Source organism: Pelecanus crispus, chromosome 5 (genome assembly GCF_030463565.1).
Source record: "Pelecanus crispus isolate bPelCri1 chromosome 5, bPelCri1.pri, whole genome shotgun sequence".
Lineage (NCBI taxonomy): Eukaryota > Metazoa > Chordata > Aves > Pelecaniformes > Pelecanidae > Pelecanus > Pelecanus crispus.
In genome coordinates, this window is record NC_134647.1 from 55,694,559 (window position 1) to 55,712,475 (window position 17,917).

Genomic DNA, 17,917 nt, shown 5'->3' on the forward strand with positions numbered 1-17,917 from the left:
CCGGAGCGGGAGCCGCAGCCATGCCGGGCTTGCTGCTGGGCGACGAGGCGCCCAACTTCGAGGCGGAGACTACGCAAGGCCGTATCCGCTTCCACGATTTCCTGGGAGACTCGTGAGCACCGGGGCGGGCAGCGGGACCGGGAGGGCGGGGGGCTCCGCACCCCCGGCTGGGCGCCGGCCCTCCGCGGGGGCGCAGGCGGTGCCTGGGAGCAGGGGGAGCTCGGCGAGGGGAGTCAGGGCAGGGGCTGACCCTAGGGCCGGCCCCGGGGAAGAGAGCCGCTCACCGGGCAGCAGGGCGGGCTGCGGTCCCCGGGGGCCGTGGTCCTCCCCCGCCGGCGGGCTGCGCCGGGCCTGGCCCTCGGGCGCCGAGGGCGAAGGGTTTCCTTCCAGATGAGCACAACAGTGAATTACGTGTGCGAGGCCGGCCCGATCCCGGGTGGGCGCCTTGCAGGCCCTGTCACTGCCACGGGCATGTGAGGAGGCAGAGCTGGGCCAGTCCGTGCCATGGGCTTGTTCCAAAAATGTTTTTTTTTCATGTCGAGCCGCAGCGGCAGCCCTCACGGGTGTGCTCCGGGGGTGAGGGAGGCCCCCGCGCCTGGGCCTGGAGAGCATGGAGGTGAGGTGCACACAGGCCCCTTTGAGTGGCCAGAGCTGCCTCTCCCCATCTTCCCCATCCCCTCCTGCGGGCTGCATGGCCAGACAATGAACCAGGCTCACCACAGGTGAGGCAAGCCCTCGAGGAGAGGGAAGAGGTGCTCTGAAAATGGCAGAGCCCGGGGAAGGGCAAAGCCAGGCTTGCCAGAGCAGCACTTAGTCCAGGCTGGTCCCAAAGGTCAGCTCCCGTGTCACCTACGTCCCTCGTGAGTGACCCCCAGCGTGCAAAGGTGTGTAATTGAGCAGTGGCAAAGGACTCTGGTCCTGTTTGAGCCCGACGTGGAAAGCCAGGTGCCTTCAGGCACTGTTTCCTGCAAAGCCTGTTGCTCCATTTCTGGCACAAGCGGGAGGGTGCTGGCACAGCACGTCAAGGACTTGCTCCCGGCAGCACTTGGCAGGCTTGAATCAGCGTTTGAGTCCACTTATGTCAACGTTTTGAGCCTGGGCAAATGGGGAAAAAGGAACCCTCTTAGCAGAAAATAAACTGCAGGGCTTCTTAAAACTGGCTGTTCCAGCCTGATCACCCGCATGCCAGCTCTCTTGGCCAGCTTCTACTCAGTTGTTTGCTGCCTTTTTATTCAAGTAGTGTACTTATTGTATAAAGAGACTTGTAGCACCAGTGGCCGGGTAGCTGCCCTGTAACTTCATGGTGAGCCATGGCGATCGCACGGCTCTGGCAGAGCTGCAGGCTGCCTCACGTGATCCTTCCAGCTCTGTTCACGAATCTCTAAGGCAGGACTTTCCCCAGCTGTTGTGGCACACGGCTGTATTTACTGAGCACTGGGGGCCAGGTGAAGAGCAGTGCAGTAAACCCTGTGAGTGTTGAGCTGACAAATGGCATGACAAGTCCCTGGCAGGGAATTTTAAGTGCTGGGAATGGCTTTGTGTTAGCCTCTGGAAACTCCTGAGAACTGGGAGCCATTTTGCCATAAGCCCATCTTGCTGCTGGGCTGCATTGCTGCCTTTCTATGTGTGCCGGTTGCCTTACCTGTAAAGTGGGGTGACTTGTATTTGCCTGTTCTAAAGACTGCAAAATCCACTGATGGGAAGTGGTGAGCAAAAGCAAAGTGGCAGTATTGTTGTAATTGTAGCCGTAATGTGATGTTAACTTCTGGCCTCCCCTGTTAGTTGATTAATTCTTATTTTTTCATGAAGTACATTCAGCAGCTCACAGCAGTGGTTGGGTTAAGGTTTGGTCCTATCCTGTTCTTTTAAGTTGCATGATACACATAGGTGTTTCTCCTCACAGTGGTCGATGAGGTATACAGGATAGTGAATAGCCTTCTAAATCAGTAATAATCTCTGCAATAACATGGCTGGCAGGTTGGCATCTATGTGCCCTCGCACATGTGGTCTCGGGTACAGAGTGTACATGTGGCTCCTGCAAACTTCCTCACATGGCATGGCATCCACCTCCACATCAGGAATGATGGGCTATTCCAGCATCCCCTGGGGGATTCTGGAGGGGGAGGGGGAGTGAGGCGCAGGGGGCCTCAGAGCCTGATGAACGGGGCTTGTCTTGTGAAGGCTTCTAGCAACAGGGAAGGAAGTGTTCCCAGGACAGGATTTCCACTTAGCAGAGAGATGAGCCGTTCCTGGACTAGTCTCCATGCAGTGCAATCTGTACAGCTTTTTGTCTGCAGTACAAACTGGAATGACATCTCGCCCTAATGCCGTCTCCTGCTCTCATCTTTCAGATGGGGCATCCTCTTCTCCCACCCAAGGGACTTCACGCCCGTCTGCACCACAGAGCTTGGCCGGGCGGCAAAGCTGGCACCTGAGTTCAGCAAGCGCAACGTGAAGATGATCGCCCTCTCCATTGACAGCGTCCCAGACCACCTCTCCTGGAGCAAGGTATGGGGCATGGGGAGGCACAAGGGGAGCTTCTGCTGCTGCTTTGTTCTGAAGGCCAGAGGAAAAGCCCACACAGAACACAGCACAGGCTTGGAACTATGTGTTTGCTGAGGCTAACGTTGTAAGATACTTGAATCGCAAAGCATGTAGGATACGAGGTGCTAAAATGCAGAGCAGGAACAGGAACATCTTCATGGAGCTCTCCACAAAATCCAGGGCACCTCTGCACTGACACTTTGAAACAAGAGGAAAACAATATTACTGCTCTCCCACCCATACCTGAAAGGGTAAAACATATGTGAAGGTGGTGCCAAAAACTCAGAGAAAGGCAGTCTATCCGCAGACCCTCAAAAAGTTCTGTAATAAAACAGGAAAGGAAAGGAGGCATCAGAAGTGAACAGGCAGTCAAGGGAGGGAAGCGGCGAGATCCCTTGAGGGTCTGCAGGGACGCGTGGGGTTCAGCATACTCAGGTGATCTGGAAAAGAGATGAACCACGAGCTGATTTTGCTGATGCTATGGAATTATTCAGCGCAACCTCAGGTAAAACCGGGAGAAGTTGCAGAACGGCCTTGCGGCACTGACTCTACTGAGGCAGAGTAGCACATTTGGAAAACCTTCCAGAACAAGCGTGGAGAAAGGCAGAGGGCAGCGGTCGAGGCTGTGGTGAGCTTTCTGTCAGGCTGGGAGACACCTCAGAGACAGTGGTTTGGAAATGTCAGCTCAGCACCTGTCAAAAAGAAAACTGTGAAAGTCCTCCAGGGCAAAAGATCCGATTGGTGAGGACAAATCCATAGCAGACAGGAGTCTTCCATGCAGCCTGTGTCTGAAATCACCCATCTCACAGACTACAGGGGAACAAGAAAAGGTACAGAGGGGGGACAAAGCTGCCTGCAGATTTGGGCAGATTTGCTTCAGTGCAGAGCAACTGGGGCTCTTTAGCCTGGGAACAGGAGGATGTGTCAGGCTGCAATGCCGTGAGCGGTGCGGGGAGCACAGAGGAGCAATGGACGCAGCATGCATGCATCGTGGAGCGCATAAGAGAGGACAGGGATGTGATTGTGCTCTTAGACCTTGCCCATACATGTGATCCTTTTCCTTTGTTCTTGACAAAGCAGAGAAGAACTTCAGATAACACAGAGAGCCAAAGAGCTGAACTAGGAAGGCAGGTATTAAGGCCTGCCACAAGTCTGAGACCAGGGGCAGTGTCCCAAAGGTTCTCCTGCCCAACCATGGGGGGAAAAAAGAGCTTAATAGAGATACCAAGCCTTGGCAGAAGCTGCCTGTCTGGATGAAAGCAGTCTGCATTAAGCTACAGGCTCAGCCAGGGATTGATCCCACTCTTCTGCCTCCCCAGTCTGTGCACTGCTTCTCCAAGGGTTGGCTGAATGCATGAGCTCCTTAAGCAGGGTTGACTGGCACGTGCTGTACATGTCAGAGGAGGTTTTAATGCCCTCTTTGGCTACTGATGCCTTTGCCTTGGTGAGTCAGGGGTGAATAAATCACTCCGATGATGTCTGGTTTCAGCTGGGACTCTGGGAAGAAAAATAGTTCATAGGGGATTGAGTCAGTCTTGGCTGTCTTATTGCAAAATAGGGTGGGGTTTGTGAGGCTATTTTGTACAGCGATCCCCAGGTCATGAAATTACCTGCATTTTGGAATGAGTTACAGTCCATAGGATTCGGATATTGCTTCTCAGAAGCTCTCTTCATCCTCCAGCCCCCACTCTGAAGAGATGGGGTTGTGTGTCACTGTCTGACCTTCATCTACAGCCTCCTGCAACTCTGCCGGGCATTCAGAAGCATTTTGCCTGGGCTGGCCTCTCCAGCTCTGCTTTCCTTCCCTGCTCTGCTTTGGCAAGGCAGGTCTGCAGGAGAACAGAACCAATTCCTTCCTTCCAAGGCAGGTCTGACCACAACCCATCTGAGACAAACAGCCCCTTTTTGCAGCGCAGTGCTGACTCAGTGCTTTCTGCCTGGGGAGAAAGCAAAGAGAAAAGCTGGAAAGGAAACATCTTGTCACGTGTGCACCACTTGACCTGCTTGCAGCATCCTGAGCAGCTAGGGCAGGGTTACAGCCCCTTATGTCACCACCATTAGCCTAGGAGGGCTGAGGAGTGGTGCAGGGCCTGCCTGCTCTTGCTGCCTCTGGTGTGCTCTGAGCAGCAGTGGGCAGTGCCAAGGGGCAGCATTTCCAACACTGCCCTCCCCGAGTTCCCTCTGAGCAGGACCCAGCCTGTTCCCCCATATTCAAAGCCCGGGGAAGGTGGAGAGACTTGTACATTCACATTATCAGCTCAGCTGATAACGCACCACAGTGGTGTGCAGGAGGCTTGCATCAGTGCTGGAGTCAGTTTTGTCCCCTTGTAGCATAAAGAGGATGGAAGGAACAGGCAGCTCTGTTCTGGGGCAGAAACCTTGGATTAAACGTGCTTTAATGCTGGCAGCTGCTCTGCTTGTGCTGCCTTGAGCAGGCTCCTCCCCGCCCTACTGTGTCTCAGTGTGACCTGTACGGGTGGTACCACAAACTAGAAGGATAACTTGAATGCTTTGACCCAGTCCAGAACAGATTTGGGGACACTCAAAATACAGTTTCCCTGTGAAGCAGGTCAAGTTTGGACTAACACAGGGAGCTACCTCATAAACCATGGTCACAAGGGAGAGCCTGCACAGCTGTGGAAGGGGATGGTTTTTCTCTTCTGTCCCAGCTGTGGTTCAGAAAGGAGCATGCAGTGTCCCAACACCTACACTCAGACTTTCACTCTGTTTTCAAGAGCCTTTAGTTAAGTAAGCTAGGAGTGACTTGCTGAATGGAGCTGGTCCCTCACACAAGACTTGTGAAGTGTTCGACACTTGACCTTTGTTAGCTGTAGAGTTGCTGGTTTGCTCTGCCACTAGAGAATCTGTTCCTTAAGAGCATGGTCCAGTTCAGGTGTGACACCAACACATCTGTCAGTAGTGCTTAGATCACTTACGAGGAGCGGGTTGGAAGAGGGACACCTGTTCTCAGGGAAAGGTGGGTAAATCTCCCTGTGTTGCCAGCATGGGCAGGACTTCCCTGTTTCTCCATACCCACTGCCTGGGCAAAGCAGCTGGTCCATAGGCAGTTCCACAGGTGAGTGACAGGGTGTGAACATAGACAGTTGTCCTGGTTTCGGCTGGGATAGAGTTAATTTTCTTCCTAGTAGGAGGCATAGTGCTGTGTTTTGGATTTAGTAGGAGAAGAATGCTGATAACACACTCGTGTTTTAGTTGTTGCTAAGTACTGCTTATGCTAGTCAAGGACTTTTCAGCTTCCTATGCTCTGCCAGGTGCACAAGAAGCTGGGAGGGGGCACAGCCAGAATAGTTGATCCAAACTGACCAAAGGGCTATTCCATACCATGTGACATCATGCTCAGTATATAAACTGGTGGGGGTTGGCCGGGGAGCCACAATCGCTGCTCGGGAACTGTCTGGGTATCGGTCGGTGGGTGGTGAGCAATTGCACTGTGCATCACTTGCTTTGTATATTATTATTGTTATTATCATTATTATACTGTTATTATTATCATTTTTTACTTTATTTCAATTATTAAACTGTTCTTATCTCAACCCAGGAGTGTTTCTCACTCTTACTCCTCCGATTCTCTCCCCCATCCCATCGGGGTAGGGGGAGTGAGCGAGCGGCTGCGTGGTGCTTAGTTGCTGACTGGGGCTAAACCACAACAACAGTCTTAACAACTAACCTCTAAGAACAAGGCAGAGTCCAGCCTGGCACACAGGTTTCTGGTTTGTCACCTGGTTTCTGGAAGCAGAGAAGCTTCATGGAAGGCCATGAGTCTCTGGCTGTGCTGTCCCAGCCTGAGACCTTGGGGCCAAGCAAGTCACAAGCTCCTGTAGAGCAGCTGCTGAACGTGTTTCTGCATGGCCGCTCTGCAGGAGCTTGCCCCACACACGTAAAGCCTGCGTGGAGGTCTCCCTGCCTGGCCTCTGTCTCCCGTGGTGGTACCCACAACAGGGAGTGTGAGCGTGCCGATGATTTTGTCTCTGCAGGACATCAACGCGTACAATGGGGAACAACCTGAGGAGAAACTCCCCTTCCCCATCATTGCTGATGCGAACCGGGAGCTCGCTGTCAAGCTGGGCATGCTGGACCCAGATGAGCGGGACAAGGATGGCATGCCCCTGACTGCTCGTGTGGTGAGTACCTGGCCCTGGAGCCCTACTGCACAGCAGCCTTCTCAGCAGTCGGTGTCGCCTGCCCTCCTGCCCTGTGTCTGTGGGTCTGGGCTTGAAGATGGGGGCAGCTTACCTGGATGGACATGACCATCTTCAGGAGCTAGGTTGACTTCCTTGGGCTAGATCCATGGGTTGTGCTGCAGGAAGAGGCTGGCGCAGCGCTAGCCTGCTGGCAACAGCTCCATCTTGCTATTGCCACCAGCTCATCCTGGTTGTGCCTGTCCTAACACAGAGGGGGCAAAAGTGCTTGATCTGCTGGACTTGCCCTGTCCCCTCCTGTGCTTGCATTAGAAGGGCACAGGTCAAGGGGAGGAAACATTTCAAGTAGCAAAACAAGCTGGCATTGGAAACAGGAGCTCCCAGAGCAAATACCTTGTTCTCTGTGCCTGGGCATCACTTGTTGCTCTAGGAGATCCCCACCATGGCATCTCCCCTGTCCCAACACCTGCGATCAGGCAGACCATCTTCCAGGAAGGGGAGGAGCAGCAGGGCTGAGCACATCCAGCAGGACAGTTGAACGAACACCTTCTGCCCAGCCTCTGACCCTGTCTCCCTGTGCTCAGGTGTTCATTTTTGGCCCAGATAAGAAGCTGAAACTCTCCATCCTGTACCCAGCCACCACTGGGAGAAACTTTGATGAGATCCTGAGAGTGGTGGACTCCCTGCAGCTGACAGCGTACAAGAAGGTCGCTACCCCTGTGGACTGGAAGGTGAGGGGAGCAAAGCTTACAGCCAGGCACTGAAATTGTGCATTGAGGCATCAACCAGCCTCCCTTGGAGGGGGACCCACGGGGTGGGGAAAGCTGCTGAGGTCCTGGGATAGGAGTTAGATCCCAGCCCAGGCCCCAGGGCTGTTGCAGGCTGGAGTCAGCCCTCATAGGAGCCTCCCTTCCCTGCCCTCAGTCCCTGGTGCCAGCAAATACTGGGCGTGGCCCTTCTGGCTGTGGCTACTTGAGCTTTGGGCCAAGGCAGGTCCTGCCTGTGTTGTCTCTGGTAAGGAAGGGCGTTACCAGGTGTCAGTGTGCCAAAGTCCACTCAAAGCAGCAAGCATGGCGCACACCTCCCTGGGCTGGCTCGCTGCTCTCCTGCCTTTGAGCCAGGAAGGGCCGGTATGGGAACAGCTCCACTTTGTCGAGCATGTACACAACCAAGTCCTGTCCTCGTGGAAAATTACTAGTTGAAGTTGCTTAGTTGCGGCCATCTTTGTTCAGTAGCATTATTTAAAACTCCCAAAAAACAGTGTGGGCAGCCAAGATAAAGCAAGAATAAGCAGCACAGTCTGGCTGCTTTAGCTAGCCAGTGTTACCTCAGCCCAGCAAAGCTGCTCAGCTCCTAGACGTGTCCTGCTGCTGGCTTTGATAACTGTTACTGGGGAAGCCTGCCTGTCTGGAGCCAGAGGACACACTCCTGCTGTTACAGTGTGTCCTAGAGAAGTCCTCCTGTGTTATGAGGCAGGACCAGCCTCCCAGAGTGTTGTCCCAAACACCCGCTCTGTCTGGGCAGGAAGGCCCCATAGGCACAAGCTTTGGAGGTTGAGTAACTCGGGATATCAGTGCACTTCACTGTGCCTCTTCGCCCCTCAACACCAGCATCCATCTGCTGAGTGTACAACAAACTGCACCTTCACTTCCTGGGGCAGAGCAGAGCATGGAGGCAGCCTTGCCTCTGAAGACTCCTGTTGCCTGCAGCATAAGTTCCCAGTGGTGTGGGGCCAGCTCACCCACGAGCCCACCTCCCAGGGAAGCACACCTTTCCCTGGGGCTTGGTGTGCCAAGAGGGAGCCAGCACTGCCTGTCCAGGGGTGCCTGAGCAATAGGAATGGATGAGCAGACTGGGGCAAGCTGTGCTCCCTCCTGCATCGTAGAGATGCCCAAATTCCCCTCTCGTTACTCCCTGTTCCCGTGGGAGTGCTTTGGGGGAGAGCTGGGCTGTGAGATCCCGTTGGCAGGGCTGGCAGACAGCACAGCTTTCCCTTTCGACATCACCCGCACCTCCTGGTGTAGCTCCCACTCAGTCCTCACTGCTGGCTCCAGGCGGAGCTGCAGGAGACGTGCCTGGGGCACTGGGGCTGAGCATTCACGGGGAGGCAGTGTCACCTGCCAGCAGGGACGTGCCACCTGCATCTGAGCCTGCCAGCTCCTCTCTGCTCTCACGGTTCCCATTTTCTCCCCAGCCTGGTGACAGCGTCATGGTTGTGCCCACCTTACCTGACGAGGAAGCCAAGAAGCTCTTTCCCAAAGGAGTCTTCACGAAGGACCTCCCGTCGGGCAAGAAGTATCTGCGTTACACCCCGCAGCCGGAGTGAGCGGGCCTGCCCGTCCGCCCTGCTGCGCTGCAGGTTGTTCAGCATCAGGAGCCTTCCCCGTGTCCAGCTCCTGCCTCCCTGACACCATGTGATCAGCAGCCTCATACCATCACACTCACTGATGGTGCCTCGCAGTACTCAACCAGTCCTCCCCATCCCTTTCATCCCCCACATCCCCTCAAAACTAAAACTTGGGTGTTTTCTTGCCTTGAATCAGCCCCGCAAGGAAGAGGTTAGCTTGCGCTGTGGAGTCTCTCCTGTTCGGCACTGGCCAAGATTTTTCCAGAGGCACGGTGAGAAGCATGGTGTCAGCAGCCAGGCCCTGGAGGGGAGTCCTGCTGGGCTCACACACCTCCCATCAGGGAGCTTTGGGGGCTCCAAACTGCTGCGTGCCTTTTGGAGCAGCCATCACTAACGCATTAACACCTTTGTCTTGTCCTGTGTGTAGGGGAGGAGCTGCAGAGCCAAATCTCTCACTTTTTACTGCTTTCTCATCTCTTGCTGAAGGTTGATTGTTTTCAGTGTTTTATGGAAGAGGGAATAGAGCAAATAAACTGATCTTCAGTACTGCCTGCAGTATCCCTCATCTGCCTCTGCTGGCGTCCACAGCACCCTGCACCATTTACTTTGTTCCCTAGGCCGTGCAGCTGGGATGTGTGCCCACGCTCATGGGTGGGCGGCAGTGGCACAGATTGCCCTTGTTCTTGCTCTGTAAATAAGGCACTTTGGAAACACAGGTTGTCTCAGGAGACGTCATGTCAGACAAGGCAACGCGGCGCAGAGTAGCCATACTGCTCCTGCTTTGCGGCAGAGCGTCCATGGTGGGAAGGAAGAGATGCCTGCTCAGGGAATGTGCCTCAGCCTAGCCTGCTGTTAGCTGTAGGGGGTGTGGGGGGTCCTACCGTGCTTCCCAGGGCATGAGTGGGAATGATACAAGCCATGTGAACTCCTCCCTGCTCTCCTGCACCTACACCTCAGGGATCGGTCAGGAGATGAGTGATGTTTTAATAGAACACCAGGAAAGAAACCCGCTCATCGAATAGCTCATAGGCTGTCTGCCCACATCTCTTGGTGTCCAGTGCAATCAGCAACACTCAAAATGAGCAGCTGTTAAAAAAAATTGGCTAGCTCAGGGCACAAACGTACCCCACAGCAGGCAGGGACTAGTAGGGTTGATGCTCATGGTAAGCAATGCGCTGCATGCAATGAGCTATCCTCCAGCATCCTGCAGGGCCTAATCCTGGGGCAGCACCCACCCCCGACCCTGGGACGTGGCCCATGAGTCCTCAGACAATGTCCAGAGCCACTGGCTTCTCCCAGCACCCATCACTGTCCCCCTTCACCCCAGTGTGCAGGCCAGGACAGCCCGCTGAGGACATCTTTCCCCAAACGTGGCTGCGTTTCAGAGACCTCCCTCTTTCATTATCAAAAAAAAGGGTATATATGAATATTTAATTGCCTCCAGGAACTATACAGTGACTATTTGTATTTTTCCCCAAATGACTTTTAAATGAACCCTCATTACAAAATTCTGCATTATCCCTATGTATTATTTTTACTATAAGAAGAAGAACCCTGGTCTCTGGGTTGACTCTTGTTCCCCCTCTTTCACTCTGCAAGAAGTGGGAGGGAGATCTGCAATTTCAAAGGGGAAATATCCCTTTTCTGTGTAGTTTTTTCAGCCTTATCAAGCTTGGCAGCTTCCCTAGTTCCCCACAGCTGGGCTGCACAAGCTCCTGGGTTTCTTGCCAGTCCCTCAGCACACAGCCCTGGCCTTGATTTGGTTTCCTAAGGGAAAAAGGGCTGTCTGCCCCTGCTCTGGACTTTCCGACCAACTGCCCAATTTTCTGGAAGCTTGAGGACACAGACCCATGGCAAGCTTTGTGCAAACAGGCTGCTCTGAGCATCCCCGAGGAAGGGGCACTGCAGGGCAAGCACAACCTCTCTGGGACACCAGAGAAGCCACCTGCGAGTCGGGACAAGGGGGAACGAGGCCCGTCACCAGACCAGGGGGCTTAAAGCCAGCGGCAGCAGCTGCTGGTCCCGCTACTGAGGCGGGCAGGGGCTGACAGCCGAGAGCCTACGAATTCCTGCCTGCTCCCCCATGCCGCCATGGCACCGGAGATGCAAGCCAGCCAGATGGACTCAAACAAACACAGGTTTTGGTTCCAGTACAGCTCGAGTGGTTTTCTTTTAATCCCAGAGAAGTGAAATGCAACATTTGTTTGAGTTGGTAATAACATCCAGAGACAGAAGTCCAAGCCCCCTACTCAGTAAAGTCATTTGTGTTTAAGGCACTCTGCAAAACCAGCTTTCCTCTTCTCCTCCTTCCGATTTTCCCCACGCGGCAGCAGAATACCTGGTTTGGTCTTTTCTCCATAGCGACACCCACACATCCTGACTTTTCTCACCATCTCCAGAAATCGGCAATAGCAAATCCAGCGGGAGCCGAATGGAGAAACGCCAGGAGGCCGGGTCAAAAAATATAGACAGGCACGGGAGGGAGCACAGTGCCTGAGGAGGGGGCACGGGGGCTTCGAGCATCTGCGGGAAGGGGACAGGCACCGGGTGTCCTCCCGGCAGGCACCAACGTGATTCCCCTTCCTTTCCCCCCGCCAGCTCCAAAAGGTCATGGGAGCACGGGGGCCTGCAAGCATCCCTCCCCAGCGGTGCTCCCAAACATGCGGCAGCACCCCAAAATGCAGGGGGCTGGGCAGGGGGGGGACCCAGCTGTCCCTGCCATACAGCAGAAATGACCCTCTGACTTCCAGCTATCAATAAATACCAATAAATAACTTAAATAAACCTTAAATAAATAATAAATAAATAAATAAATAAGTGACCCGAGGATGGGGATGGAGGGGAAGGTGCACCCCGAGGCCCAGAGCAAGAGGGGAGCGTGCGGGTGGGCGTTTCTGTGACCTGCCCCTCCCTGAGATAATGGGGTGCTGGTACAAAAGAGGGGTGCAGGGAAGGGCTCCCACTCGGGGCACCCATCAGTCAGTTGCGGGCCATGGGGACATGAGCTGAACCCAGACTCGCAGGTGGGAGCTTTCACCCGCCACCGGGCTCCACCAGTCAGCGCTACCGAGCTCAGGGAGATGCTCACCCAGCACCTCTATCCGAGCGTGAACACGCACGTTTTGCAAACATGCAAAATGCCTGCAAATTTTTGCAAACATTGCTCGCAATTTTTTTGCAAACAATTTTTACAAACCTTTTTTTTTTCTAAAAAAAACCCAGGGAAATGCCCACAAAGACAACCCATGCATCAAACCAAGTTAAGTGCATCAAATCCAGCCGTCGGAGAAGGAGCGGGCACAGGAGCCCAGAGAGGGGAACACAGGCATGGCCCCGGGGCTCAGCCAGAGCCTGCCTGCAGGCTGGGGCAGCCCTGGGAGCACAGGCACACGGCTGTGGCCAGGCACCAAGCCCAACACCAGCACCAGGCGGCACCGAGCACCTCCCTAAGAATGCTGCAGGCACACACGGGCAGAAACAGCGGCCGCTGCTGTCTTGGTGTCATGCCAATGCAGCAGACGATGTGCCGAGGCTCCAGTTGGCCAGCACATCCCAAAAGCCGGCAACGAATTCAACAGCATCCCTGCACCAGCTCCCCCTCTCCCAGCCGGCTGGCACCACGGTGGTGCCACAGCAGCTCCCCAGGCGCAGCCCCGGAGCACAGCCCCAGCCCTTCCCCGCAGGTTTTGGGGAGCTGGCTCACGCAGCCTCTCTGGACACAGCATCCTCTCCTGGCCAGGAGCCCACCTTGGGGCTACCTGTTTGTTGGGGAACCTCTTCCTCTGGCTTTTTAGCACCAGTGCTGCCACAGACGTTTCTGCCCCACTGGGTCAAAAACATATGTCTGCCTTATTTCAAACTGAAAGGTCCTTACCCCTCCTCCTCCTCCTCCCCCAAATTGTACGGAAAACCGTATTTAAAGTTTCTAACCCCCTTCCACACACTTTTTGAAAAAATGAAACATCAGTGATGGCAAAAGCTGCCGTCGATCCCATACCAGGACAAAACCATGGGCAGAGTCTCACAAGGGTGGGACATCTTCCTGCGCTGGCAAGCTCCCAGTAGAAGCTTTGCTCCAGAAAACACAGCAAACCAAAGCTCAGAGCCCCCTCTCCCTCCAAACTTCTCCCACCACAAGGCTGTAGCCCCTGGCAAAACCCAGACATAGGCACCAAAAGCAGCAAGTTCCCAGCCCACCCACGACGCTGAGCAGGAGGAGCAGGACTGCCGGCCCCAGCATGGGGAAGTGTGCGTCAAGGCGTCAAAATGCAATGCTTCCAAAAGAAAAAGAAAGAAAGAATCGAATCAGCAGCAAACACTACTGAGAATAATAAGTAGCACAGGGATTTTTGGTCTAAGATGCCTGGGGAGCCCCTTTGCCGGCAGGGACTGGGGTGCACATTCCACCCTGGAAAAGCACAAGCCATGGCTGAAGCTTTGCAGGAGCTTGGCCACGCTCTGCAGAGCGATGCCACAGGGATGTGCCAGCACACCGAGGGGAGCAAAGCAGCACTGGGCTGGGCATCCCGACAGCCAGGCTGAGGGCAGTGCTGCTAATACCGCAGAAAAGGCTTTCCATGGAAGTGCTGAACATGGCGCCCCTCCCCAGGCTCTCCTGGCAGTGGGACAGAAGGTGGGACCCTCCCAGTGGGAATTACCCGCATCCCCAGGGCAGAACAAACCTCCCAGGGCGCGAAGGCAGGGGCATGAGCTGGAGAAGCCGCAGGGCTTGTGCTGGGGCAGCGGACGAAGTGCAGAAAGCAGCGAAAGCCGTAACCATCTGCCAGGGAGTGACGGGGCACCTGGGGCATTGGCAGCCCAGGCACAAGCTTTCACCTCTGCTGTATCCCAAGGATGAAATGTTGGGAATTGCAGGTCACAGCCATGGCACAAGCACCGCCCCACAGACCAGACGATCCCAATCATCCAGGCAGCATGGGGCCAAGAGAAAGGCAAATAAAACCCCTTGCTACCCCCCAAGCACCTGCAGCAGCAGGAGGCAGCGCCCAGGTAGCACATTTGCCTCCTCTTTCCCAGGCAAACCCAGGCCTGCCCTGTGCAGCCTCTGCTCACATCCCTGCCTCCGACCCACGGAGAGGAGACCCCCATCCCTGCAGAGCCTGGGGAGTTACCACAAGGCATGCCATCCCCTCCCTGCCACTGCCAGCATCCCCACCAGTATGTCTACCCTGCTCCCTGGGTGGCTGAGGGGGAGGAGGGTCTCCATGTAAGCTGGCATTGGCATGGAAAATGAGCAAGCACCCAACTTCTTGCAAGAGACTTGGGTCTGCAGTGGAAGCGTGTGAGTCCCAGGGTACCTCCAAGCTGGTTTGGATACCCCACAGTCAGCAAGCACTTGCTCACCTTGGGCTGGGTGAACAGGCTCCCAATTCCTTGCTCAGCTGAGAATCGGGTTTGCTTCCATAACAAAAGGGCCAGTGGGATTTGGGGAGGGAGGGAAGGTTGAGGAACAGCAAAGATTTAGTGCACCTTAAAACGAAAGGACATCTAACCTGCCCTTAGATCTCACTCAAAGACGGAAAAGAGCTATGGCATCTCCTACGCTCACAACTACTCCAAACACACCCAGACGCATGCAAAACATCCTGCTTCCCCTCAGCTGCAGAAAACCCCTCCCGGGCAGCAGCGATGGCCAGCACCGGGCTCCCATTCTGCTCCTGGGCCCTCCTGCCCAGTCCCAGCGGGCAGGGCGAGGGGTCGATTATCGATCTGAAATGCATAGGTATAGACACCGCAGGTACGCCCGCACCCCAGCGGGAAGGGTCACCGCAGGAGCCCTCCGCATCCGGCAGGCACGGTCTCCGCTTCTACCTCCAGTTGGGTGGAAAGCAGCATTTGCCACAGGCACGGTTCGATCGCAGTCATGCTCCTTGCATTGCCCTGCAAGGAAAGACGGGTCGTTCAGGTCAGACAGCCTCTTTGCCAGCCGCAAGCCCCTAGAAGTACTCGATTCTGCTTCCTGGGAAATCCTCCAGCTCAGCGATCCCTCTTCCGCACCCCTGCACCAGCCAGGCTCTCTTTCTGACTACGGAGGAGCCACGTTTCCAACCACAGCTACAAAGGCAGAACCACCAAAGAGGTCTGCTTTGGCTCAGAAACCCCATTCGTTTGCAGCAGGCTGACAGCACCCAGGTCCTCACGCGCGCACACCGGCGCTGCTCTACTTGGGAGGTATCACGACTATAGGCTGGCCTCGCTTGGGTCTCCACATGAGGACTTGGGCATCGTTGGCGTTGGGTTTCACTAGTGCGTTTGGCGGGATGGGCTCCATCCTGCTGAGGATCCGGGGCTGCTCCTGCTGAGTCCTTCCCACCAACCGTGCCCGCTGCCCCAGCAGCTGCATGGGATCAACCTCAATGTCCACTCGCATCCTCCACTTTATAGTCTGCAAGATGATCTTTTCCTTGGTGGTGGTGTTCATGGCCACCAGCCACGTGGTAAAGCTCTGGTCCCTTTTAATCCTGGTCAGCAGCGGCACATTACTGTTGCTCACAGGGACAGCCCACGTCACGCTGGGGTAGAAATTGTCATTCATGCTCACCGAGAACCTGGAGATCTTGTTTGTGGGCCCGACCAGGGTCACGGTTTCTGTGGTGTTTCCGTACCAGGGGTAGCTCACGCCATCTGAATCGCTGATGGCTTTGACTCTTCCTTCTCGCAGGTCGGGCAGCTCCCAGCTTGACCTAGCAAATGGGAAGAGAAAGGCCAGGTTAGCAGGGAAACGTCAGCAACAGCACCCAGCAAGGGACAGGGATGGAGGGACAAGGAGGCAAGCAGCTTGGGGATCCTCTCCCCCCCCTGCAGCAAGCTCTCAAGGGCCTCCTTCAAGAACAAATTTGGCTTCGGTTCCTTCGCCAAGCCAGTCACAGCTAGCTGAAGCCTTTGTTCTGCCAGCAAAACACTATTTTAATTAACCTGCAATCAAACCAACTGGGCCAAAACTCATTGCTGACTCTCTCTGGGGCTACTCTCTCCTTAATCAGCTCCTGCGCCAGAGGAGAACAGCTTTCCCCATCTGCCAGCTGCAGCGCCACGACCACGGCACTGGCCAAACCCGTCAGCAGCCCGCTCCTACGATAAAACTTTGTGATTTTTACACCTCTAAATACATACGCCTGCACAGAGACACGTACAATAATAAAACACCACAATTACGCCTGCCGCCGGTTCAATGAAATCCCTGCAATATGGCTGGGGGGGAAATTCCAGCCCAAGCCTTGGCTGCCGACCACGTTAGCAACACCTCACAGTTACGGCAAGGGAGAGGATCGCTACGTGGCAATTGCAAGCGGGGAGCTTTGGCGAAACCTCCCGCTGAGTCCCAGCTCTGGCTTCAAATGCATCAGGGCTCTGGAGCCGCCTGCAAGCGGCTGGGGACACCCGGCTGCCGTCCCCGCAAGAGACGACCTCCGCTCGCTCCAACGTCCCCTCCAGCGCCACGTGCAGATGAATCTGCCACGACGCAAGGACGTGGGCAGGCAGCACGAGGACCCACTGCTCCGCCGGTGCCCGCGTACGCTGCCCTGCCTGCCGCCCCAAGCTGGCACCCCCGGGCACCGGCAGCAGGAGCCCACCGGCGGGCTGCAGAACGCACCCCTCCAGCCATTTGCGGCCCCTTCTCGCGTCACCCCTGGAAAGGGCAGAAGACGCAGCGACAAAGCTGACAGCTTTGCCCCTTGGCATCCCCGCAAGTCACCCGCACGCTCGGCCTTGGGAAAAGTTGGTTTCCAGCAGCCGTTTCGGCCGAGCGCAGCAACGCTTCCCCCTTTTAGCAGAAGCCAAGGTGGCAAATCCCCCAGCACCGCCCGCGCTCACGACCCGGCCCCAGAAGAAACGCTACTTGACGGGGGACGGCGGCCACAAAGCCCTCGGACGAGCGGGCCCCGGGCCACCGGAGGAGCGTGGGTGCTGCCCGGCCGGGGCGGCCGCGGGGTCGGGTCCGCAGGGGACAGGGACGGTGCCCGGAGCGGGCGCCGGGGTGCAGGTGATGCCCTGGGCGGCCGTGGGCGCGGGCCGGGGGTGCAGCGCCCGGTGCCCGGGGGTGCAGCGCCCGGGGGGCGGCGAGCCCGGCGGCCGCCCGCACCCGGTGCCAGGCTGTCCGCGCCGCGCCGCGCCCGGCCCGGTGCCTGCCGCAGGGCCTCCGCGCCCCCGTCCCCGCTCCCGCCCCAGCGCAGCCGGGGCGCCAGGTCCCGCCCCCCCGCCTCCCCCGCTGCGGGTGCGGCGGTGCCGGTGGCGGCGCCGGTGCTCACACGCCGAGGTCGCTGTAGGTGTTGTAGAACTCCATGTGGTTGCAGGCCTGGATCCAGCCCACCACCCAGGTGTGCCGCCGGGCGATGGGCGGCATGAGGACGCGGGCCGAGGCGCGGAAGTAGGGCGTGCGGTACCGCAGCACCACCGGCGAGCTCTCCTCGATGGCGGTGGCCGCCGGCTCGATGGTGGCCGACACGTCCGACACCACGATCTGCTCCCGACGCACCCGCGCCTTGCAGGCCACGCTCTGCAGGCACCCCATCGCCGCCGCCGCCGCCGCCGCGCCGTCGTCACCCGCCGCCGCCGAGCCGCGGGGCCGGGGGGGCGGCCCGTCCCCCCGCCGCCGCCCGCCCGCCGCGCATCGCCGCCCGCGCACCGGTGCCCGCACCGGCGCCGGCAGGGCGAAGGCGCCGCCGCCGCCGCGCCTCTTGCGGCCCTCGCCGGCTGCCGTACGCCGGCCTGGGCGGGCACGTGCGCGGGGCGGGGGGGTGGGGGGAAGAGGCGGGGCGCGGCCCGCGGATCCCCGCCCCGGGGCGCGGCGGGGGGGACCTCCCCGCCGCCAGGGGGCGCCGCAGCCCGGCTCCGGGGCGTCCTG

The 17,917-nt window shown here is 57.0% G+C and overlaps 2 protein-coding genes across 2 annotated transcripts; one reads left to right on the plus strand and one right to left on the minus strand.

The window, feature by feature from the left end:
• On the plus strand, positions 1-9,599 carry PRDX6 (peroxiredoxin 6). Its single transcript, XM_075710153.1, has 5 exons — positions 1-112; positions 2,352-2,508; positions 6,540-6,686; positions 7,289-7,435; positions 8,899-9,599. Exons 1-5 carry the CDS (start codon positions 21-23, stop codon positions 9,028-9,030), a joined length of 675 nt encoding a protein of 224 aa, XP_075566268.1. The 5' UTR covers positions 1-20; the 3' UTR covers positions 9,031-9,599.
• A 5,633-nt stretch (positions 9,600-15,232) lies between these two features.
• On the minus strand, positions 15,233-17,584 carry FAM78B (family with sequence similarity 78 member B). The gene is made up of 2 exons (XM_075710721.1): positions 17,322-17,584; positions 15,233-15,755 (listed from the first exon to the last, which is right to left on the minus strand). Exons 1-2 carry the CDS (start codon positions 17,582-17,584, stop codon positions 15,233-15,235), a joined length of 786 nt encoding a protein of 261 aa, XP_075566836.1.
• Between the last annotated feature and the right edge of the window lie 333 nt (positions 17,585-17,917).

Bases quoted from the DNA above. Each gene is read 5' to 3' on its own strand.
- FAM78B (XM_075710721.1), bottom strand. From the start codon at position 17,584: ATGGGGTGCCTGCAGAGCGTGGCCTGCAAGGCGCGGGTGCGTCGGGAG. The intron at 15,756-17,321 runs GTGAGCACCGGC...CCCATTTGCTAG, and splicing joins ACCTACAGCGACCTCGGCGT to GTCAAGCTGGGAGCTGCCCG.
- PRDX6 (XM_075710153.1), top strand. From the start codon at position 21: ATGCCGGGCTTGCTGCTGGGCGACGAGGCGCCCAACTTCGAGGCGGAG. The intron at 113-2,351 runs GTGAGCACCGGG...CTCATCTTTCAG, and splicing joins CACGATTTCCTGGGAGACTC to ATGGGGCATCCTCTTCTCCC. The intron at 6,687-7,288 runs GTGAGTACCTGG...CCCTGTGCTCAG, and splicing joins TGCCCCTGACTGCTCGTGTG to GTGTTCATTTTTGGCCCAGA.